This window comes from Peromyscus maniculatus, chromosome X (genome assembly GCF_049852395.1).
Source record: "Peromyscus maniculatus bairdii isolate BWxNUB_F1_BW_parent chromosome X, HU_Pman_BW_mat_3.1, whole genome shotgun sequence".
NCBI lineage: Eukaryota > Metazoa > Chordata > Mammalia > Rodentia > Cricetidae > Peromyscus > Peromyscus maniculatus.
Genome location: NC_134875.1, coordinates 99673059 through 99698459, shown reverse-complemented (window position 1 = coordinate 99698459; position 25401 = coordinate 99673059). Strand labels below are relative to the sequence as shown.

General features: G+C 34.3%; 1 protein-coding gene across 11 annotated transcripts in view; it reads left to right on the top strand.

Annotated features, from left to right (window-relative positions):
* Dmd (dystrophin) overlaps window positions 1-25401 on the top strand; it is a 2251111-nt gene that overhangs the window by 1571657 nt on the left and 654053 nt on the right. For all 11 annotated transcript variants that reach the window (XM_076562037.1, XM_076562042.1, XM_076562041.1 and 8 more), the window contains one exon: window positions 21317-21549. In XM_076562037.1, coding sequence (XP_076418152.1) covers window positions 21317-21549 — 233 coding nt within the window. The remainder of the gene's footprint in view (window positions 1-21316; window positions 21550-25401) is intronic.

Genomic DNA, 25401 nt, shown 5'->3' with positions numbered 1-25401 from the left:
TACCATGGTCTCCTCTTCCTTGTTCTCCCTCTCTTTTGTTGATCCAGCTAGGATCTCCCGCTCTCTTTCCCTCGACCCTTGCCCTTCATTGCTCCCACTCATGTCCAGGCGGTTCATGTAGATCTCATCCATTTCTCCATGTCTTTCTTGGGGTCCCGTTTTCCAGGTAGCCTCACTGGTGATGTGAGTAGCAGTCCAGTCATCCTTGTTCCACATCTAGCATCCTATGAGTGAGTACATACCATATTTGTCTTTCTGGGTCTGGGTTACCTCACTCAGGATGATTTTTTCTATGTCTTCCTAATCTTAAACAATGAGCAAAATAAACTCTTCCCTAAGTGGTTTTTTGTCAGGGTATTTTGTTACAGCACCAAGACAAGTGATTAATACAGCAGGAGATTTGAAAACTACTGAAATGTGTTAAAGCGATTAGAAAATAGGTTATTCTTGTTAAATAATAGTGAATAGTTGAGGTAAGAGCAATACTAAAAGCTGTTATAAAAGTACAGGTCAACTAGGTAACTTAGTGAGGGAATGATGACAAAGGAGACAGATTGAAGAGATTTGTGGCATATGGGAACAATAGACTTATTGGACATAGGAACAAGATTTATAAAACCGCAAATATTCATGGTCTTGGCTTCTTAGCTCTGTGGATGTTAATGGAAATTATTAAAATATTGACTGGTTTCCACTGAAGGGAGCCATGATTTCAATTTTATACATATTGGGTTTGTGATACATATAACATTGCTTAGTAGACATGTAAGTTAGGAAATGTAGACTCAAATGGTGCCTGTGTTGTCAACATTCCGATAAAACTTAAATGAATATTTAACTGTCTGTGCCATTATTCCACTTAGCTGTGTCAAACTAAGCTGATCTTCTGTTAGCTAATAGATGAAACTTCTGCACGGTGTCCACCACTTCAGTTCACATTGCCTCACTCATCTAATAATAAAAACTCCAGAATGATCCATGGCAATTTGTCATCTTATTTCTCCTGGACAGATATCACTAGGTGCAGTTGATTATATTTCCTCTCAAATTTGTCATAATTCATCTCTTTTTCTGTCGGATTATTCTGGAAAATCTCTGAATAATTCTAATCACATTTCCTCGAGTATTCGAGTAGTGCTTATGTTAGTATGGCTGTAAGCTCCATTTGTCTAGTACAAGACATATTCTGTGATTGATAGTGCCCCATTTCATCCTTTCCTTTTTATAGATTCTTACTATGTAGACTTGAAATGGCCTGGAACAGGCAATACTCCTACCTCAGCCTCTCAAATACTTGGATTATAATTATGCTCTACTGGGCTTGGATTTATTTCACTTTTAACACTACCCAGATTATTATGTTGAATAATATCAATATATTAATATTTAAATTTGTCTCCTATTACCCCATCTTATTGTTCTGTATAGTAAAACTGCAATACTTTCAAATGACACATTTGATTTTAGAGTTGTTTAAACATACCATTCTTTTCCCATTGTTCTCCACATAATCTTAAAAATCTATAACTTCTAGGACCTTAGTTTCAGTGACATGTTGAATTAGGTAGTTTTCATCTTTTTGTTTGTCTATAGAAGTACTTAAGCTTTCTTACAACAAGCTATTATTTATATGGTCCTCTGCTTAAGACTTTCTAACCTTGCTTTTCTTTCACCATATTTCACTAAGGCTAAGCTCAAATATCATGGTCAAAGAAGACATTCATAACTTGTCATACTAGAATTACTCAGATTTTTTTCTCACAGTATGTATCTCTTTGTAAATTTAATTTTAAGACGGTCTCATGCTCTTCCTCCCATTTGACTGTAAGCTTCTTGGGGATATACTGTGTTTCTTTTTTTCCCATAGCTTTAGTAAATTATAATTGATAAATAAATATTGTATGTATCCAGGGTATGTAATATGACGATTTATACATGTAGACAATGTGAAATTTTAGCACAATAAAAAGAATTAGCTTATCTGTTGCTTCAGATAGCTAATTGCCTGGTAAAGAAAATAAGAACACTCAATATCTATTCCCATAATAGGCCTCAAGTACATAGTATAGTAATAGTAACTATAACCACGATGTTGCACAGTAAGTCCCTCAGAGTTATCCATTTTTTAACTGAAAATACATCCATATTGCCTGATGACTCCTCATTGTGCTTATTGAATGCTTATTATCTGATAATGAAAGAGGGTATCAGGACTAGAAGTCAGCCTGTTATGAAATAGAGAGAGCTAAGTTATTGAGGGTGATTGCAGGCAAGCCTTTGCACAGTACGGGGATTCTTCAGGCAGAAAAGAGTATCAAAAGCAATAAAAAGAAGTTCAGAATTAGTACTAATGTTGAGAGAGGAGGTATGTAAAACAATGAAAATAAAATATAATTAAGTGATTTCTTATTCCAGAGACAAAACTAGCTTGAGCAGCTGAGACAACAGAAGAGAGTTTAAAGGTCGTCGTGAAGTCTCTTTAATAAACTAAAGTCTAGTTTTTAATAGATCTTACCTAATTTATAAAAGTCTCACTATGAGTTTTTACTCAGCTTTTTTATTATTGTTGATATCATTCTGTGACGTGACTTTAAAATTTAATTCTTTCCTTTTTATTTTCTATACCATGATAAAAAAAAAAAACTTCAAGAGACCATATTATATTTGCCACTGGATTTCCAGTATCAAGAATGTGAGATCAGGCACACTCCAAGAAAGTATAATGTAAAACAACACTCAGCCCAGTGATAAAAGTATGCACTGCAAAATGAGGTTATCTTTTTAGTGTATTCCCTATGGGTCTGTGTCATTTTATCAGCTTCAGGTTTTGTAAGCAGATTCCTTCAAATATCTATTGTGTATCCATAGATCTCTCTTTCATAGCTCTTTTTTCTTTTTAACCCTACTTTCCTCTCTATTACAAATTGTATTCAGATCAAGACTGAAGCTACTCTTAATGGATTTTGATATCAGGAATTCAGATAGTAACTCCATGTGGTAAACTTTTAATCTTATGCCTAGTACATGGTTTCCTTTAAGAAGGAAATAAAGTTTTGTCCGTAACCCACTAGGAAAATTTATGCTCACATAAAAGACTAAGCCTGTACAACAAAAAGTGCCTGAGTACTATTCACTCTGTCTTGGTTTCTGGACTCAAAATCAGGACAGATTTTTTTTAAAGGAGGGGAATTTTGAAGCATTGTAATCATTAAACTCAATTATTGAGCTTTGAATGTCAGAACCATAAAAATGTCTTTCCAGTATATTATCATCCTTACTATTTTTACATGTAAGAGAAGAGGAAAAAGTAATATTTGAGAATAAAATACAGTGCAGTAGTATAAAAAATTCACTTAAAATATTTCTGTGGACCCTGCCATACACCTGTCTTCTGTTCTCCTCACTATAGTGTCTTTGTTTGCTTGAAACAAATTGGCCATTTAAAATTGTTTCCAAAGAAAGTATTTGTTAACTCTATTTTTCATTGAACACATCCCCTACCTCATTTGATTTGGTCTTTTATTTCTTACTTCTTTTGTCACCCTGTATGTCAGAAAGTATCTGTCACCTCCACACTACCAGCACTCTTATCACATGCATTCTTAAAAAGCCTGCCGATTTTCAGACTCTCTACACTGTATTCTTTCCACTATAATTTGTTTCTTGAGTTTACATTGTGATTATGTTATATCACTTCTTTCTATTTCCTATGTGCTTCTCATGATAAATCCCTGATATAATGAAAATGGCAGTTTTCGGTTTGTGTTTTAAAATTACATTAGAACCTGAGACAGAATTTAATTTAATCCATGGAAACAGCTATGCCCTCTGATTTGGTCCTGTAATCTCACCCCAAGTGCTCTTAATGTTCATCTAACACTGTCCATACCCTTTCAATTTGAATTCTCTATGAACTTACATTCTAGGTTGGCATGTTCTCTTCTTTTATATTGAGTATCATCAGTTGATGTTTTTGTCACTTGCTTCTAGTCCCATCTACCTGAACTCAGTGGGCCCTTTAAGTGTTAGACATAACTGCTACTATCTGCATCCTTTTATGACCATCATATCATCTGGAAGGCCAGTGTTCATAGTATATTTATTATCAAATTTTCTTAACATTTGTATTATGATTAAAAACACACAACAGAAAATTTACCATGTTAAATCATTTAAATATCAACTCGATGCATTAGAGCATTTAAAATAAGGCTAACAGAATCTAGGCCAGTGATCATTGCTGTGTCACACTTCTATATTCAACTTCAGAGTCAAAAGTTTACCTACCAATCTACTACTACATGGATATCCCAAATTATCTTTTTAAAACTTTACCCCTAGAGTCTTCATTTTGATGGAGCATACTATTTACCAAATTGACCACTGGCACTTTTAAATAAATTATTAAATAATAAGCCCCATGGTCAGCTACTTGTCTGATCAATCTTTAAAGCAAAATGGCCCTAAAATCTTTTATATTATTCAATAGCAGAATTTTGATCCTGTCATTCTTTCAGGCATTATCTTTTATGAAGCCTCTTCTTTGGTTTGGCTTTTTATAGCAAACCCTCTTGCATGCTGCATACCCACTGAGAATGAACACAAGTTATATTACATTTTTCCTTTATGGGAAAAAGGACTAAATTTCTTGTCATAATATGCAAAATATTTTGCAGTTTGCTACCTGGTAGCTATTCTAGGGCTTTCATGTTATAGAAAAAATATTTGTTTAACTATAAAAAGATGTGTTGCATTTGTTTATGTTGTATTTGTAAAACTTTGTAAAGGTGTGTATCTTTGTTATGCTACATTAGCTTAACTATTAAAGATGTGATGCTGTTTCACCTTGCTTGCCTAAGGCACCTGATTGGTATAATAAAAAGCTGAATGGCCAATAGATAGGCAGAGGAGGGATAGGCAGGGCTGATGGGCAGAGAAAATAGGCGAGCATTTCAGTCTGCCAGGGACCAGCCAGCCAGGGGCCAGCCAGCCAGGGACCAGCCAGATAGACATGGAAGAAGCAGAAAGGCAGGATGGACAGTATGTAGATGAGGTAAATGAGACTTGGGGCAGCACATAGATGAATAGAAATGGGTTAATTTAAGTTACAGAAAAAAAGCTAGCTAGAAAGAATTCTAAGCCAAGGCCAAGCATTCATAATTAATAATAAGTCACTGTGTCATGATTTGGGTACTGGCGGTCCAAAAAAGCCTACTATACTTTCACTCTCAATAAATCAAATGATATTAAATTATCTGTAGCACCAACTGCTGTCTTTATATTTTAGCATATACTCTTCACTCTGCTAGATACTCATTTGTTGCCATTGATGTCTTGACTTAAAGTATTATTTCTATGAGCACCACACTACTCAATTCCCCAGGAAAATATAATTGCATTTCCTATGATATTTTATCCTAATTTTCCTTCTATGTCAGCTTTGACTTCCTTACTAGTGGCCTTTTAACATATGTCATGAATGCCAGAAGCAAATGCAGCAATATGGTTTCTTATTTGAGAGAGCCTTTTTTTTTTAACTATGGCTGTGGCAGGCTTCTCACTAACTAGCTCTTACACGTTTTTATTATTTTATTTTATAATTAATTAAAATTTACATGTCTCAGTATAGGCCCTAGGTTCCAAAAGGTAGACTCATGCACTAAGGACAGGTCCCGGTCCTACTACCTGGGGTCCTCCTAAATAGTTCAAGCTAATCAACTGTCTCACTTATCCAGAGGCCTGATCCAGTTCCATGGGGGCTCCTCGGCTATTAGTACATAGTTCATGTGTTTCCACTAGTTTGGCTATTTGTCCCTGTGCTTTTTCCAATTATGGTGTCAATATCTCTTGTGCATATAATCCCTCATCTCTCACACTGATTGGACTCCTGGAGATCCACCTGGGCTTTGGCTGTGGATGTCTGCAGCTGCTTCCATCAGTCATTGGATCAGAGTTCTATCATGACAGTCAGGGTGTTTGGCCATCTGATCACCAGAGTAGGTCAGCTCAGGCTTTCTCTCTACCATTGCCAGTACTCTCTTGTGGAGGTATCTTTGCGGATTTCTGGGGAAGAGATACCATGATAAATGAAGACCCCATGGGAATAGGAAGAAGCAGAGTGTTAGAGAGGTCCCCAGAGAGAGCTTTTTATATCAAGGACATATATTAATACATTTTCCCCAATTCAGACAAGTTCATTACAAGTTGTGTGTGTGTGTGTGTGTGTGTATCTGTATGTACATATAAAGACTATAAATATAATATATACATATATTCCAAAGGTTCTTATGGTGGAAACATATTTGTCAGTTCTGAAAGGTGATGGGAAGATTGAGAGGTGGTACCTAGTAGGTGAGTAGCAGTCAGAACTGACCTTGTGTAAGGGTTTGTGCTGGACTCAACAGATTACAATAGGGCTCACAAAAGTGAATGCATTCTTTTCTGTTTGGTTAGTTGGTTTGATTTGGTTTGTTTCTGAGATAGATTATCTTGTGTAGGGCAGACTGATATTGGTATCAATATGTAGGTGACAATGACCTTGAATTTCAGATCCTCTTGCATCCACCACCTCTGCAGTGCTAGAATTATAGTATCTCTCATTATGCCGCACTGGAGAATGAACCTCATACTATCTGCATGCTAAGCAAGAAGTCTACTATCTGAACTACATCTCCAATCCTGGGTATGTTCTTGACAGAGAAGAAAGTTATAGAAGAGCAAAACTATCTTCTCTCTGCTTTGCATCATCTCTTATTATGTACCATTTCTTTTCATTTGTGAGTCTTCCATGTGATGCTGTCTAATATGAATCCCCCCTCCACCAAAGTTAATTCCAATGCTTTTGGACTTCTAAAACTGTGATATCAATAAACCTCTTTTTTATTAAACATTCAGACTCATCATTAATTTATATATTAGGTTTGTGTGTCTCTGTGTGTGTGTTTATCAATGACTACACAAATAATGATTCTATCTATAATAATAAATTTATTATCTTAAACTTTACATTCTTGAACAAAAATGAAAGTTATTCTAAGTGGATTAGAATTTAATCTTTCAATTAACACAAGCATATGTACAGATCTGGAAAAGGAGTCCTTGGAAAATTTAAGAAAATTGTCATTATCCTAGGAAGTAGAAATACTATATAGATCTAGGGATATGTAAGAATGAACGTTAAGTCACAAACCTCACTCACCATACAGGAATAATACTGGGCATCAACAATATATAATTACTGAGTATATAAATAGATATTATCTATGAACTATTTTAATTTCTTTTTAATTAATTTATTCTCTCCTGTATTACATTCTGACTGTATTTTCCCTTCCTCCTCTCTTCCCAGTCCATACCCCCCAACCCTCCTCCCCATCCACTCCTCTTCAGTTTCCCTTTATAAAAGGGTAGGCTTCCCCGGGATATCAACCAAATATGGTGCATCAACTTATAGTAAGACTAGGCACCTCCCCTCATATTAAGTCAAGATGAAGCAACCCAGCATGAGGAAAAGGGTCAAAAAAGCAGGCAAATGAGTCAGAGACAGCCCCTGCTCCCTTGGCTAGGAGTGCCACAAAAAACACTAAGCTACACACCTATAGCATATATGCATAGGACCTAGGTTAGACCCATGCAGGCTCTCTGATTATCGGTTCAGTCTCCGGGAGTCCTTATGAGTCTAGGACTATTGACTCTGAGGGTTTCCTGGTGGAGTCCTTGACCCCTATGGTTCCTATAATTCTTCCTCTTCTTTCACAGAATTCACTGAGCTCTACCTAATATTTGGCTGTGGGTCTCTGGATATGTTTGTATCAGTTGATGATGGAGCCTCTCTGATGACAGTTATGCTAGACTCCAGTCTATAAGTATAGTAGAGTATAGTCAGGGCCACAGCAAGTCGGAAGGCATGGGACTGGGGATAGGGTGTAGGGGATGCCGGTATAGTAAGAGTGTGGGATTCTGGGGAGACAGGTAACCTACGTGGGCTTCTCACAGTCTGTGAGGTCTCTAGTAGATATGAGAGTCTCTGCCCCAGTTGCTGGGTACAGTATGGTAACTAGAAGGGTAGAGGACTGGGTATATGGTCGGTAGAGGCCGAGAGAACAGGGAGATTGGCAGGCTGGCAGCCTACCTGGACTTCTAGTCTGCTGTACACGCTAATTATAGTGTAGATAACAATGGATATATCTATATCTATATACATATATTTATATATGTATACATACATATATAGATTAATCATGCATCAGTTTGTCAATCACCTTGGCAGATTCTTTCTAAATTAATGTCCAGTCTTCCTTTGAACTTTGATTTAATCATATCCCGAGCTGTATTTGGAGGTTACTAGGATCCTGTAACCATTTTTAAACCATTGGATTAATAGCATTTATTTGACTGTATATAGCATTATAATACTGTCATGGCAAATGATACATTCATCTTGCCATTCAGCTTTGGAGACCATTCTCAATTTCCGGAGTCCTTATAAAAAGAGATTATCTCATCATCCTCTAATTTTAATTTTGAAAACCTAGAAACCATGGATAATGGAAATGATTTAAAAACATCTTTCCTCCAATCTAAAATACCAAACAGCTAAATCAGAGGTTCTTAATAATTTAATGACTGAAACATAACTGAAGGATTTAAACAAAGTACCTAAGCTATTGAAAGATTATTTTGCTGTGGCGTATTGCTGGTATCAAATTATTTCTTTTCTTGGCAAACAGCCAAGCCATTCGCTGGTCACGTCCACCTTTCAGCTTTCAGTGGTCCTCTCAATCATCTCAATCACAGCCCCAGGAATGTTTCATGGCAACTCAGCAATAATAGTATATTACTATTGGATCCAGAATTTTGAAGTAGTTTGTCTTCCAGAAAGGATATGAATAGAACAGTAAGTGCAAGTAGAGTGATCTTTATTAATCACACTCAAGGATTTAGACATACACTATAACCTTCAATCAATTCTAACACCATTTCTCTTACCCTTGTTGTACTCTAGACTGCTCTAACTGTGTTTTGGTCTTAAATAATGTAGCGTTAGAGATTTTTTCATTCAACCAGAAGCTTTTGAATTTCATATTCCTGTATAACTTCCTCAGCATTTAACCATAAAGAATGAACATTGCAGTGTGCCTATATAATGCTGCTTTACCTATAATTTAGTTACCTCAAATGGTCACAGTTGAATAAAAATAAAGATAGTTTGATTATATATTTTTTTATAAATGCCTTGGAAATAAAATGAAGAAATCCATCAAAAACATAATTTTCATGTCCTTCTTAACAAATGAACATAAACCTTTCAACAATTTTGTAACTTTAAATGACAGTATTGAATGAAAACTGATTTCATAAATACAGATGGTCATTGTCACAATATAGAAGCTCTACTATTTATGGAAAATATTTCAATATAAATAAATTTCTATATAATTAGAAAATTTATTATACATTTCTGTTATACTTTGAAATTTTTCCTTTAATGAAAATTAATGGAATTATTTAATATACCTAGATAACAAACAATTCTGTCTTCTTGCCTAATCTAAGGAAGAATTAGAACCCTGTCTTAAGCTAAGTATCTCATAGGAAATAATAGATAAAACCTTCGTAAGGCTCATCATGTTTATTTCCCACAGGTTTAGTAACACCTACCATACTGAGTGATGAATAAAACACAGTGCTTCTAGTAATAATGTCAAGTACTGAAAATATACTGTACAGCACTAAATTTCTTAATATTTTTGCTTTAATTTTTATTTATGTCTATAGGTGTTTTGCTAGCATTTGTATCTGTGCACTATAAGCCTATAGTGCCTACAGAGACCAGAAGAGCATGTCAGATACCCTAGAAGTGGTGCTACAATTGTGAGCTACCATGTGTGTGCTAGGAACTAAACCTGGGTTCTCTAGAAGAACAACAAGTGCTCTTAAACACTAAGATATCTCTACATCTCTTGAATTCCTTAACTCTTAAGCAAGCTGCTGAAGATGCAAATATGCTTTCTAATTTATAAATTGGCATAGAAATACTGATTGAGAATATCAAGGATCTATTGAATTATATGAAAACATTTAATATAAAAAGTAAATGCTTTGAGGTGCAACATTTTAACAATAAGCATTGGAATTTCCACTATTTGTTCCAAAACCTAGAAATTTGCAACTGGATCAGTACAAATAATATCCGATATAATTTAACGTATGTGCTTTTTTACATAAGACTAAGTAAATATAGAAGATTAGAGATGAGACAATTAGGACTAACTTTTGTCTTGAGTAAGAGTTTCATAGGCCTACACATTTGATCAAAAAAATAGGAAGGATTGGTTTGGCAAGATGACACTTGCCACTAAGCATTAGGACCTAAATACAACCCCATGCACTCCTACGGTAGAAGAGAACCAGCTTCCACAAATTGTTCTCTGATTGATGAAATAGGAAGACATGGTCCTTTTTCGGAATGTTGATTTTGGGATGCTGAGGGTATTAGCTAAATGATTTGACATTTTAGCCCTTACTTGCCTATATTATTAAAAGATGAATGTCTTCCAAACTAAGTGCAATCATATTTTCTACCCACATTTATTGGTTATTTTTATCAACGGTGATTAGTTCATTTTCTTTCTTTTTTTTTTTTCTATTTTGATAATTTAGGTTTACTTTGACTTTTTTACATGGCTTGCTTTTGTGCAATAAACTCCAAATTTTGTGACATATCATTTCATGAAAAAATGTGTATAATTTATATCTTTTCAGTTTTAAAATAATATACTAATGCATTTTGTAATTTTAATGGTACAGAAATATATTTTATTTCCAGGTTTTAAATAAGTATCTCACAATAAAAGAAATGTCAATTATAAGAATTATTACTTTTCTCTTAATGAGAAAAGGATAGTTTTATATTATAAATGGTGTAATTAAATTTGTTAGGGTATCTGAATCTTACATATAATTTCATTTCTTCCAAAAATATATTTTCAGGCAATATTTTCTTCAAATGAGAAGTGTGTATAATTCCTTTTTAAAAGAACTATAATTATGTTAATTTATTAAAGATAGAATTTATCACAAAGTACAAATTTTGGTATTAGGAACATAAAATGTTCTGTAGAAAGTATAGAGTTTGTAGTTGTGATTAATGTTGTGTTGCTATCACCCTAAAATAACCTTTTATTAATATACAGTTTTCATATAAGCTCCATTAAAGAAAAAAAAAACTTTAGTAGACACGAAGATGCTATAAAGCAAACCATAAAGGAATGAAGCAGCAGAGGACAGGGAAAGAAAGCCTAAACAAAACCAAAAGCAGATTACCAAAGGAAATAATAATCCTTACCTACCTATCAATAATGACTGAAAACATGTAGATTGAATGAACCAATGGAAAAAAAATGGTTTATTAGACAGAAGAACAAGACTTTATATTGCTTTCAAGATTCATTTAACCTGTGGATTTGTGTGTGTGTGTGTGTGTGTGTGTGTGTGTGTGTGTGTGTGTGTGTGTACATGTGTGAATGTGCCTGTACAACCAAATTAAAAAATCTGAACGGACAGATTAGATCACAGTATAATAACAGGAGGAAAATTCAGTGGTCAACTTTCAATGATGAATACAAATCAGAAAATGAAACATCTAAGTAGAAAGTCAGTAAGGAAATATTGTACTTGAACTATCCTTTTGACTAAATGTATCAGACTTCTACTTAACATTCCACCCACTAGCAAAATACAAATTCCTCTCAAATATTCTGAAAACATTCTCTAGAAAAGATCATTTTCAGACTACACTATGCATCTTTTCAAATTTAAGAGTATTGAAACATATATTTTATGTAAAACAGTGGCATTATGGAAAAGTATCAGTCAAACTAGGGTTTAAGTAGAATTTAATGCTTTAAAAAAATACAGGAACTATCGTCAGCCTTGAACTAACAGGATTTTTACTTAGCAAAAGTAAATTCAGAATTAAGTAACACTACAACAGCACAGCTTCAAAGGTTTTTCTGAATAAACCTATTTCAGAAACCATAAACTATAGGCTCATAGCTTCCCCAGACTCCCTTTACATTCTTAATTTTAGAACCATTCATCAAGAGAAGACAATGAGATTCAAGCCTGAAGCAAAAGGAAGTATGTGCTTCCAAGACTGGCATGCTTGTGCTCCTGGAAGCTTTGGCATTCAATCATTGGAACAATGTGTTTTTATTTATGATTGCTTCTCCTACTTGCAAAAGGATTTGGTGATGATTTTATGGGCATACTTTAAAGAAGCTAATGCAAAAATGTTATTCATTTCTTTCAGCTTGTAACAAAAAGTTGTGGCTTTTTAAATTTTACTTGTATTTCTACCTTTTAACTTCTATTGTCTCATTGATAATCACTGAGGACATAGTGTGCTTTTCTACAAGTTAAATGAAAACATAAGTGGATTTTTTTAGCTAGTTCTACTATGTCTGCTGGTGTGTGTTCCATTCCCGCAGTACATAAAGTGTGAACTGACCCAGAACATTAAAAGACAAGCTTAGTCCAACACAATCACTTCAAACCAGTAAAAGAGAAGAGTTGCATTTCTAGTGTCATTATGAAAACAGAGTCCATGGTTTTAGTTCATGAATTTGTCAAACTCTTAGTGTTTTGCCTGCAGGATGTGCTATGATTTCACGTAGGGATGAACACCTAAAATGGTATTGAAACTCATGTATAAGCAAGAATTATACAACTACTTTATAAACCCCTAAATAATAAATGTTACTAAATCTGTGTGTGCTTTTGAAATTTTCCACACCATTCAATTGAATTAGATACAGGTTGTAATAGGAAGTAATAATTGTTAACAGTATTATTCCAGAATTGAACACCAGAGATGATCAGATATGTAAACAAAAGATATGGTGTCTTAGACAAGCTTTCCTGCATGTTTATTGGAAATCCTGCTTGGTACATTAGCCCCTAAGGAAGTTAGAGAGTTATTACTGGACATCCAAGAGGTAGACCAACAATCAGCAATCATGGACTCAGTAATTTGGAAGCTATCTCTAGATAGCATCTAGAGTTGGCCTGATTCCTCTGAGGTTTCTCAAACACAGGCAAGTAAGATGGCACCTGAATCCATGCAACAATCAAGAATAGTATTCTGTAGATGTAACCATCTTATTAAATAAGAAACACAGAGCCAAATGCAGAGTTAAAAGCCCAAGAGGTCAGAGCAGTAGCTAAGAGATGAGACTTAAAACCGCCTTCTTACCCTTACTTCCTGTCCTTCCCCCCAGAAAGAGACCTACTTCCTGAGTATCTGTCTTTTTAATGACTTTCTGTTCTGCCTTCTAATTGGTTGTAAACCCAACCACATGACATCCTCGTCACTGCCTGTCTATACAGACCTCTAGGTCTCTATGGTTGGTATTGAGATCAAAGGCTTGTGTCTCCATGCTGGCTATATCCTTGAACATACAGAGATTCTGCCTGTCATGTGATCAAGATTAAAGGTGTGTGCCACTACTGCCTGGCTTCTGCTATGGCTTGCTATTAGCTCTGACCCCCAGGCAACTTGATTTTTTAACATACAAATAAAATCAAATTTCAGTACAAATAAAATATCACCATAGTATTCCAGGACTGGAAAGATGGCTCAGCAATTATGAGTCCATACTGCTCTTGCATAGACCCAAATTCAGTTCCCAGCACCCAATTTGGGCAGCCCACAAAGTCCTGTAACTCCAGCTCCAGCTCCAGCTCCAGGGATCTTATGCCTTGTTCTGACTTCCATGGACAACTGCACTCAAATGCACATACCTACACACCTGCACAAACACATAACCCAAACTAAGAATAAACCTTTTTACAAAAGAAGTAGGCTTGAAAGATAGAGACACACACACAGAGGACAAAAGAAACAGAGAGAGGAGGGAGGGAGTGTAGCTTTTAGAATCTACCAGCAACCATCGTTCTCGTGATCTGTGGAATGCCCAATAATGTCCAGGAAAGGATTTCAGTAGAGCCTCACAGAACCTGCCACAAAGAATTATTGGCAGATTCTGATTGCTTCACAAAAGATTTTAGAGGGATACAAAATAGTGCTAAAGACAACAAAATAGTAAACAGTCATTTTACATTGGGCCTCACTATAGCAGAAAGATTGTGATGTATAAGATGATATTTGTTACAGTATTCAAAGATTTCTTCTAAATCTTCCTCTCTCAATGTAGAGGTGAAAAAAACTACTTTTCTCATCCATAAAGTCTTTGTAGTTAAATATATGACATAAAATTTACCATTTGAGGTTGGGGAGGTGGCTTGGAGGTTAAGATTATGCAGCGCTCTTGAAAAGGATCCAAGTTCAATTCTCAGCACCCAAATTGCACCATTCACAAGGTTCTCTAACAAGCTCCAAAGAATCTGACACTCTTATGTGGCAGACATACACACACATGCATATACCAACACACAGAAACACATACATGTACACAATTAAGAGTAAAATAAATCTTTAACATTCGCCATCTTAACAGTTTTAAAGTATACATTTCAATACTGTTAATTCTATCTACGTTACTCTATAACATATTGCTGGATAATTCATGATGTACTCATGTTGTATAATATCAATAGACTCTCTATAAAGCTTAATAATATCACAGTATATCTGCATATAATATATTGCTATATATGTAACATATTTATTTAATTCCGCCTTCAACAGACATTTTAGCATATTCAGTTATAGACTATCATGAATAATGCTGCAATTAATGTATGTACAATGTCCTGTTGTCAAGTCTTTTGAACATATTCAGAATTGCTAGATCATATATTAGCTCCAAATTTAATGTTCTGAGAAAACAGAAATAGTGCATGTGGATTTAAGTATTTCCACATACTCAGAAACTACAATTACTTTATAGTTTAAGTCACATTTTGTTGTGGCTTTTGGGTCCATACCAGGAGGACAAAGTAAGGAACCTATATAGAAAATGACATCATTTTACAATTGTTGAAAGTTCAGTTGTAAGTACCATTATTAATTTAGTCCAAATGAATCTATATTTTTAGACTATTGACTATTGTTTTGCTTACATTGCAGTTAATTATTCTTTCTTATGGATTCCTAGATTAAAACTGTGATAAAATTATAGACATATATACATTAATAGAAATAGACAAATATACATTATACTTTAAGTATTCAGTGTGTTTATCTTTCTAACCCATGTAAAAAATGTTTGTTGAGAGCTTATTATGTGTTAGACTGAGGGCTTGGGTAATGATGACTAACATTTACATTGAGTAGCTTATCTGGGGATCTGACTCTTGGTAGGGGATCTTTTTGTTTGTTTTTGTCGAGACAGGGTTTGTCTGTGTAGTTTTGGTGCCTTTCCTGGATCTCACTCTGTAGACCAGGCTGGCCTTGAACTCATAGAGATCCCCCTGCCTCTGCCTCCCAAGTGCTGGGATTAAAGGCCTGCGCCACCACTGCATGGCCTTGGTAGGGAATCTTATTTGATGTATAATAGCCTTTAAATGTTTGTTATTATGTTAATAATTCTCAGGATTACAATGTAGCTTACTCAAGTACAGGTCTCATTTACACTGAATATTTAATTAGAAATCAATTTGCCATGCCCAGGTTTTATTTTTTGGGGGGTAGACTATGCTTTATCGTATTTCCTATAATGAGATATGCACACATTCTTTAGTTAAAACAAGTGGTTACATAGATTTTATTCTGATATCACTTTGGGATTGGATGATCATCATTCAACAATATTTCTGGCTTTACTTAGCTTTTCTCTCTTCATACTCTGTACTGGACAGTGTAGTAGTTGGCTTTGGCTATACTTCTAATGTTCTATGATTTTTTACTGAAATTGTTTTCTTCAAATTTTCTGATTTGAAAGTAAAATTAAAATGGCTGTATGAATCTTCCACTCTGTATTTTGAGAAATTTTCTTTTCTTGTGGTAACACATTGATTTCTAATTTTATGTACAGGCTACAGACACAGAGAATTGGGGTTCTTCCTCACTTATATGAAATATGGTTTTCTTTCTTGGACTCCAGAAATGATTTTTAATTTTGATACACAGTACCCCCTGAATTGTTAGGTATTTCAATATGCCAAATGCCATGCTTTTAATATTTGGAAAGAAAGTATTCTTGTTGCTTCCTGCTAATTAATTCAATGATAGTAAAAATTTTTCTTAGGTCCCTTAGAACTAAACAAAAGGACATCAGTTTTTATCATGTACTTACTTACTTTGTGTGATGAGGTAGAGTGGGTAGGGATAAGGTTGTATACATGCCATAGCATATATGTGCAAGTCAAACTTGTGAGAATTGGTTCTCATCTTTAACCTTGTGTGTTTCAGCATCAAACTTTAGTTTTCAGGGTTGGTAGCAAGTATCCTTAGCCACTGAACCATCTCACCAGGTCACCAAAGCAATTTGACTGTGTGTATCAAATTCCACCTTCAATTGACACAGAATGGTGAAATGAAAATGATATATAATAGCACTTTATACCAATACCTCACATAACAATTGGGACATACTCAATCACTTATCAGTAAGTTGACTGATTTTAAAACAGAAAATGGAAGGAAACATAGTCATATATACAAAGTTATAAATAGAATATGTTCTTCTTGTATTTTTTATCAACCAAGGAAGACCTGTGAATTATGGAAAACTGTGTGTGAACACTTCAAAGGAAATTTGCCAGATATATATATATATATATATATATATATATATATATATATATATATATATATATATATATATATAGTGTGTGTGTGTGTGTGTGTGTGTGTGTGTGTGTGTGTGTTTGAAAGGTTTAGTGGACCCTTTATATCTCTAAACAAAGCTGATAGTTTGCCTAATCATGTATCACTAAAACCAATTAAAATTTTAGTCTAGAGATGTGTTCTTCAAACACTTCAGAAAAAAAAAAATAAGAGTTCCTTCTTAAAGCCAACACCTTTTAATTAACAAAGTACTCAGAGTAAAGCTATGGTTTACAATAGGATATTATACCTACTGTTATTTTTGTTGTGACAAAGTCAGTTCATTTTAGCTGCTTTAAACTTGTCATTGTGTTTAACTATGATGGAAAATTCAGTTTTTGGTAGAATCATTTTCATTTTCTAATGCAAGGCGTAAGTATGGTAGAATCATTAATAGTCGGGCTATTTAAGTGCATAATCTTTTGCATATCCATACCCTCCTCTGTATATAGAATGTTTATATCTCTGTAAGTTGATAAGATACATTGTAATATCTGTTTGGGGGGTAATGTGATAAAACAGGAAAGATTGCAACATATCCTTCTAGAGCAGGGGTTCTCGACCTTCCTAAGGCTGCCATCCTTTAATACATTTCCTCGCGTTATGGTGTCCCCCCAACTGTAAAATTATTTTGTTGCTACTACATAATTGTAATTTTGATAATGTTATGAATAGCAAGGTAAATATCTGTGTTTTCTGGTAGTTTTAGGCAGCCCCTGTGGAAAGATTGCTTAACTGCCAAATAGGTCATGACCTATAGTTTGAGAATCACTAGTTTAGGTTACTAAACGGTGCATAGAAAAGTTGTTCCATACCTGCTGGGGAGAACTCATGCTCCTTAGGAAGAACAATGATCATCCAGAATATACTATTAGGGTTTTTGTGTGTTAATTAATGTATTCTAATTCCTTATCTAATTGCCATTACATATTCAAGTACTCTTAAGGAATTCTCTATCATTTACAGTGTGGGCACAACAAAAATCACCCTTATAATGACACATACCTATGCATAGACAAAGTTACAAACAGAATAACTTGATTCAGAAACAGGTTTATATTGAAAAGAAATTTAATTAAGTTACTATGTCATAGAGGCATGTGCTGTCCTATGTTCAGTACATTACTAGCAACAATAGCCAAAAAAAATGGAATCAGCCTGTTGTCAATTGAGGCAAATTGATAAAAAAAATATTGTACTTGTATACAAGAATATGTTATTAATACCTAAAAATGAATAATGTGCTGTCATTTTCTTTTTAAATGTTTTTATTTTGAATATTTCACACAATATATTTTAATCATATTATTACTCTCCTACAACTCCTCCCAGGTCCTCCATCTCTCGCTAATCAAACAACTTTTTGTTATTACTCTCTTTTTAAAAATACAAAAAAGTACACAAAAGGACATGGAGTCTATTTTGTGTTATCCAACTACTCCTGAGCATATGGCTTGCCATGAAATATGGCTTATGTGTCTAGTGGCACTCCATTTAAGAAAACTGATTTTCTTCCAGCAGGTGTCAGCTGCAAATAGCTTCTTAGTTCAGGGTGGCACTTTGTCCCCTCTTCCCTGGCCCTGGGCTGGGATTTCTGTCTGCTTTGAGCGTTTGCAAGTGTTAAGAATGCTATCACAGTCTGTGTGACTTCATATGTGTATCTCCCCCATGGTGTTTGGAAAACACTGTTTCCTTGGAGTCACCCACCATCTCTGTCTCCACATAGATCCTTGACCCTTGAAGCAGAGGTGGGATTAAAAACATTCCATTTGTGGATGAGTGCTCCAAAATGCCTTAATTATTTTCTACAAATTGTCCAATGGGTCTCTGTCTTAATTACCATCTATGGAAAGAGGAAGCTTTTCTGATGAGGAAGGAACTTATTCATTGCTAGTTGGATTGCAAACTGGTACAGCCACTGTAGAAATCAGTGTAGAGTTTTCTTTCTCCAAAAACTATAAGTTGTTCTACCCCAATATCCAGCTATACTTCTCTTGGGCATATGCCAAAAGGACACCACATCTTAGTACAGAAATACTTGCTCATCTGTGTTTATAATGGCCAGGAATTGGAAACAGCCTAGATACCCATCAACAAATGAATGGTTAATGAAAATGTAGTACATTTATATGATAGAGTGTTATTCAGCTGTTAAAGAAAAGTGAAATTTGTTGGTAAATGGATGGAAGTAGAAACAATCATCCTGAGTGAAGTAACCCACACCCGGAAAGACTAACATTTCATGTGGATGTTAACATTAAGGTTTAGAAGTATGTGTTTCATTTAGTATAGCCACAAAGTGCTGTCATTGCCCACAACCTAGATGAGCCTGAAGGACATTATACTAAGTAAAATAAGCCATATGCAGACAATATTGAATGATAAGATTTATATGTGTGATCTTTATAAAGTTAAATACATGAATATAGAGAACAACACAAAACAGAGGAATAGGAGTGAGAAAAATGTGCCAGGTAGCTCAAATGATACAAAGTAGCAGGGTTATATTCCAATTGGAATCCTGACTATACAACATGAAATCTATAAATAATCCACCTGTGACATTTCTTCTTGCACATAGGTTTGTTTAAATAAGAAAATATTAAGTGCTATACAGTGTCTGTGATCCTGAAGTGCTGCTCTGTGCCTTATTGAGACTTTTTTGGTACATGCTTATCCTGAGACTCCCACACAAAAGACATTTAGCTGTGATAATTGAAGAGGATATGAGATTTTATGTGGAAACGAGTGGGAAAAGTTTAAAGGAAGCACAGGACATGTGGAAGGACATTAAAGTGTCTAATGACCTGTGTCAATTGGATGATGCAGAATCAAGTGTGGGAAGCAAGAGGCAGAATGGAGGAGGGATCTGAGGCTGGCATGTCAAGTTGGGTTCAGAATGTAGATTCTAGAACACAGTGCTACTGTAGAATCAGTAAACACTTGGCAATGGAACAAATGAATGTGGACCACTTGTGAAAGTAGGTTTTTTTCCTTCCACCATGTGGGCCCCAGGGATCAAACTCAGGTCATACAGCTCAGTGAGAAGTGTTTCTATTCATCAAGACATCTCACTGACTTTAATTTAAGTTAGAAAAAACCTGTGTTCAGGAATCACTATAACAAAAAACATTTGAAGTCTAGATTACTGGAGTTAAACACTTTTTCTGTCATGTTTTAGCTGTGTAACCTTAGGTGAATTATTTAAATCCTCTTGAGTTTCAGTTAAACTGTATGACTGTGACAGAGCATCTCTCTCATGGAGAGTTGGTCTGACCATTTGTTCAAACACATTAGATTATTATTCTAGGCATGATTATATATATATATATATAATAAATCAAATTCTATTATTTTAATAGTAGGTATGGCACATGGGAATTTTTCTCTGCACTTTGCTGTAGCAGATTAAAAAATCATGTAACATACATATACACAAATTAAAACACAGTAATTTTTTTAAAGAAAATAGTTAAAATAATCTAAATAGCAAGAAAACTTAGACATACTCTACATTTTGACTTTCCAGAAACTATAATTTACAGTTTATTGTTGAATTTAGGATTCATTGTAGGGGAGACTGGGGGGAGTGGGAGGAGGAATGAGAGAGGGAACCTGTATTCGGTATGTAAAATGAATTAAAAAATTTAAATAAAAAAATCATGAAGTCACAATGGTTATGACTGTATGTACAAGACTTGCATAAGTTTCAATTCTGACATCTCCAACACTTTTCATTCTGCTTTACTCTTTTATCTGTGGGAAGTGTTGGGTGTCGCTGAGACATTGGAAAGAGAGGAAGCATTCTTCCTTCTCTCTTATCTTCTTAATCTGAGACCACCTAAAAAGTATGAGTAATAATGCAGCCACTGAAATGAGCGTATTGTCACTCATAGTATAAATGTGCACATCTTATTTTTTTTATGTTCTTTGAATAGCTCCCTTGTCCACACCTATGAGATCTTCTGCCAAGATGTCATTTCCATCTTTTTCTGAATGCCTCCCTTCTGAACCACATTGTCCACTATTTCATTGCTGCTGCCTTCCCAGTTATAACACTGTTGTCACCTTGTCTATAAAACAGATCAACCATTGATTCCTTTGTCACTGTATGATACAGAGAGTTTCTTCCTAGTGAGTACTTTTATTATTTAAGGAAATCTGAAGTCAGAAATATGACCTTATACAATCTTTAGTTTTTCCTTTTCTTCCTTGAATGGGCAATAAATAGATAAATCTTACCTGGAAATGTCCTAATAGCTCTGTTTATAAACTTCACAGTCTATATGATTCTTACTGAAAAAATATTTAAATTGGTAAGGCAAGAAAATAAGATAAAATATGTTAAAGATTATTAAGCATGTTTGAATATTATATGATCTATGCCCTATAAGTATTCACATTTTTAGATACATTGCGAGAAATCTTGACTCAAACTGTTGGCTATCAACTAATGTTCCTTTATTGTTACTGAAGTTGACTCTTTTGCTGATGTTTCTCATATCTCTTCTTTTCTTCCACTAGCTGCTAGTCAGACTGTTACTCTAGTGACACCGCCTGTGGTTACCAAGGAAACTGCCGTCTCCAAACCAGAAATGCCATCTTCTTTGCTGTTGGAGGTACCTGCTCTGGCAGATTTCAACCGAGCTTGGACAGAACTTACAGACTGGCTTTCTCTGCTTGATCGAGTTATAAAATCACAGAGGGTGATGGTGGGTGATCTGGAAGACATCAATGAGATGATCATCAAACAGAAGGTATGGATAAAAAAGTAAATAGGAAATCTGTCACATTTTCACTTGCCATTTCCAGCTTCTTTATGACTTACCACCAGTTTTTAGGCTACAATTTTTTCCTGTTAACAAGCACACTACTCAGTATACACTGAACAACCTAAATATGACCAAAGATATGAATGAATTTTCCAAAGTAACCATAATTTAAAAGGGGCAGAATGAGGGCAAAACACATAAATCTTACAAGTATAGGTGGCTCAGTTAAATTCAATGAACAACTTTTTTTTTTAATGTCTTTAATACAAAATAATTAGCTCAATTGAGCTGATTACATTTAAACTGTTTGTTTTGGCACTATGCAGCCATAACATATTACAAAGATGAAGATAATAATCTGGGACTTGTTTATTATTCACTCCTCTGAATTGTCTGTGCTAGGATTCTACCTCAAGTGATAAGGATAATTGAGAATTAGAAATAAATAAGACAAATAACAAAATACAACATATTTTAAATATCATGGATCTCAATATTAGGCTCTATGTCTCATCATATTAAAATAAACAAATTGTAATAATTCAACATCTCATTTCTCACCCTCATTGAAATCCTTTTGGTGAAATTATCCAATCATTTAGAAACTAAAGAATGCATTGCTATAAACGTGGTTTACCTGTATGCTAAACTAGGCTGTATGGTTTTTTCTTTCTCCATGGGTGAGAAATACAATTTTGAAAGCTTTATACATGATAGTCATTTCACTTGTAAAAACATTGAAGAATTTCTAAAGAAACAATAAATTGTACTGAATGTGTTTGGATGTTAGAGAATTTTCTTTCTTTCTTATGTCAAGTCAGAGCTAGGAGAACTTCAGCAATTCCATAGTAATAAAATGAATTTGATGATTAACAAACAAGTAACATTTAAACTACCTTGAAGCTGATGTGGTTAGTGATCGCAAGAAGATTTTTAGTTCAAAGCCAGCCTCTATTTTATAGAAGACTGTGTCTACATCAAAACAAAACAATTTTTCAAAAGTACCTTTTACACTTAAGAACCAAATTTAGTGGACTTTTGTAGTTAATTACAGATGACATGACCATGGTCAAGTCATTCTCCTAATCTTTTTTAATTCAAAGCACATAAAAGAACTGTTCATTCACATTTACCATATAGTTATGGATATTTGTATATTAATATATTTAAGTATTATACATTTTTATTTTTCTACACATTTTCTAACATGTTTGTAGCCACATTTATTTTTTCAGGAAAAGCAGCAGATGCTCATAGATGTCCCATACACCTAGTAGATAACACAAGAAATATTCTGATCCCCATCTGAATCTTCAGCCTGAATTCCTCCTTGATATGTGTATTATCTGTAGTAACAACTGTAACTGGAGTCAGCATTTAGTGGTGTATATGTATTTGCATACATAATCTAAAACAGGCACTTTGCTGATCATTTTATATTTGCACTTGGATGATACAGAAAAAGAATTATAGCAATACTTATATCATTATATCAGTATTTCAAGGAATATCATTTACTGGAAACAATATATTATAATGCTTAAAATTCAGGATTTGGATTTTGGCTTAAGTCTCAAAGCTGTAAAATCTGGAGTGAGTTACTCCACCTCCCGAAACTTCAGATTATCCGTCGCTAGGATATAGATATAACTATGAGCTATATCAGTTTCAAAGAGAATTGTATTGTGTAGTCCATGAAAAAAGTTTCCTTCCTTGCATTGCTTACTGTGAATACTCAACTGATGTTAGTAATTAATACTAGGTTCCATGGCAAAATCTAGAAAAATTCATATTTGTATTATTTTAACCATGTTATTGACACTATAGCTTCATATAAAAGTTTGTTGCTTTATGATCATGAGCAAAAGAGAATTTAATCATTTGTGATGAGTTTGTGGACCCAACTTTTAGAGAAGGCATTGATTGGCATTCAGAATAGTATTCAGTATTCTCCAAAAGAATTAGTCTCTTACAGAAGGATCTCTTAACCCAGGACTCTTCATATATATATATATATGTATATATATATATATACATATATATATATATATATAAAATTTTATAGTTATATAGTTATAGTTCCAAAGTTAATTTAGAAAAACTCTCACAGAAATAAACTGGGGAGCAGAGAGGAAGACTCCCAGTGTTACCCTTCTCTTGATAAAAAGTAAGGATGTTTTCCTTGCTTATTTCTTTTGTATTAAAAGTAATTCATAAAAATATGTCTAACGTTTACCTTTAGATTTAGTTCTTTTAGTGGATAAAAGAGCTCTAAATAGTGTATATGTATACATCTACCCATGTACCTACATGGGTTTTCTACTCCCCTGAGTTTATTTGTGTGATAATCTCAGGACTATACTCCAGTGAAAATTGAAACCATGGAAGAGAACACAATTAGGAATAACTTCTTAAAGAAGTTAAGCAAAACACTAAAGAAGAGGATAGAAGTAATCATTTAGTGGAAATGGGAATAGTACAAACAGAAGGAATGAAATATTCTTTACACAGAAATGGGTGAAGGCAACTTTTTGCCAAAGTTATGATTTGAATTTAATGAAGTTAAGGTTATGATGAAAAAATGACAAGGCTGAACAGACAAGAGGAAGGTAAAGCAATGGGCTTCCCATGCCAAACAGACTTCTTTTGGGGCCTTGGCATGTGATGACCATCCTTAAATGATTTTTAACAGGAAAGTGTTATCTGGAAAGATAATTTGGTTAGTTGTCTGTCAGGCTTCTTTGGGTGCAAGCAACAGAAATCATTATTTTATTAAATAAAACAATGTAAATGTAAGCATTAGCTTAAAGGCAGGGGAACAAGAAAAAGGAAACAATCTAAACCTTCCTGGACACATGGCTACCAGGAACAACTTAAGTCTCTTTATAATACATTATTTTCTTCATTCTTTGTGACTCAGCAACCTCAATTGAGTTACTTGGGCCACACCAGTCACCTAACCAGAGAAAAGCACAGAAACTTCAAAGTCCAAATCCCTCAGACTTAGCTAGAGGTGATTTTTTTTTTCAAGGAAATTGGAATATATTGACAATAGATAAGACAAAGCTATTCAGCAACCAATAAATAATCAATTTCCACTGACCTGATATAAGAATATGTAGAGCAGAGTAGAGAACAGAGCAAATATGGTTTATGGAGAGATTATTCTCATTACATAGCAAATGGTTAACTACCTCAACTGTTATATTATCCAGACCCCAAATAACTTATATGCCATTAACCCACCTACAAATTTGGTGGACAATTTAATTTAGTGATTTCATTTCTGATTGGTGGATAATATGAATGAAATGTGGTGAGGAGGTTCCATTTTCAATATATTGCAATTTGGAGGTATGTTGTGATTTGTAACTGCAAGGCATCAGAAGCTAGGTACAGTGATGTAAAAAGCTATATTATGGCCCAAGGAGAAGTTAGGATTGAATTTATAAGATTCAGATAATAGCTTAATCATTCAATAAAGTCATGTATTACCCTCAAAAATGCTATAAGGCTATAGCATTTGAATGAGCTAGCTTTTAGTAGCTTTAGACTTTAAACATTAAAATTATATATCTCATACAAAGCTTTTGTTCTCCTTATCATGAGGTTTTAAATTAAATTCTTATCTTTAGAAATGAGGGGCAGCTAGAGTTTTGAAATACAAATAATTTTACTAAGTGAATTATGTTAAGCAAATGAAGATGAAAGTTAAAATTACAACTTTATTAAAAATGAGTATGTGGCAATTTGAAAAATTAACCAACTCTACTGATAAAATTCAGACTAGGAAATAGACTGTTATCGTTCGGAGAGAGATTCATTATATACAAAGTA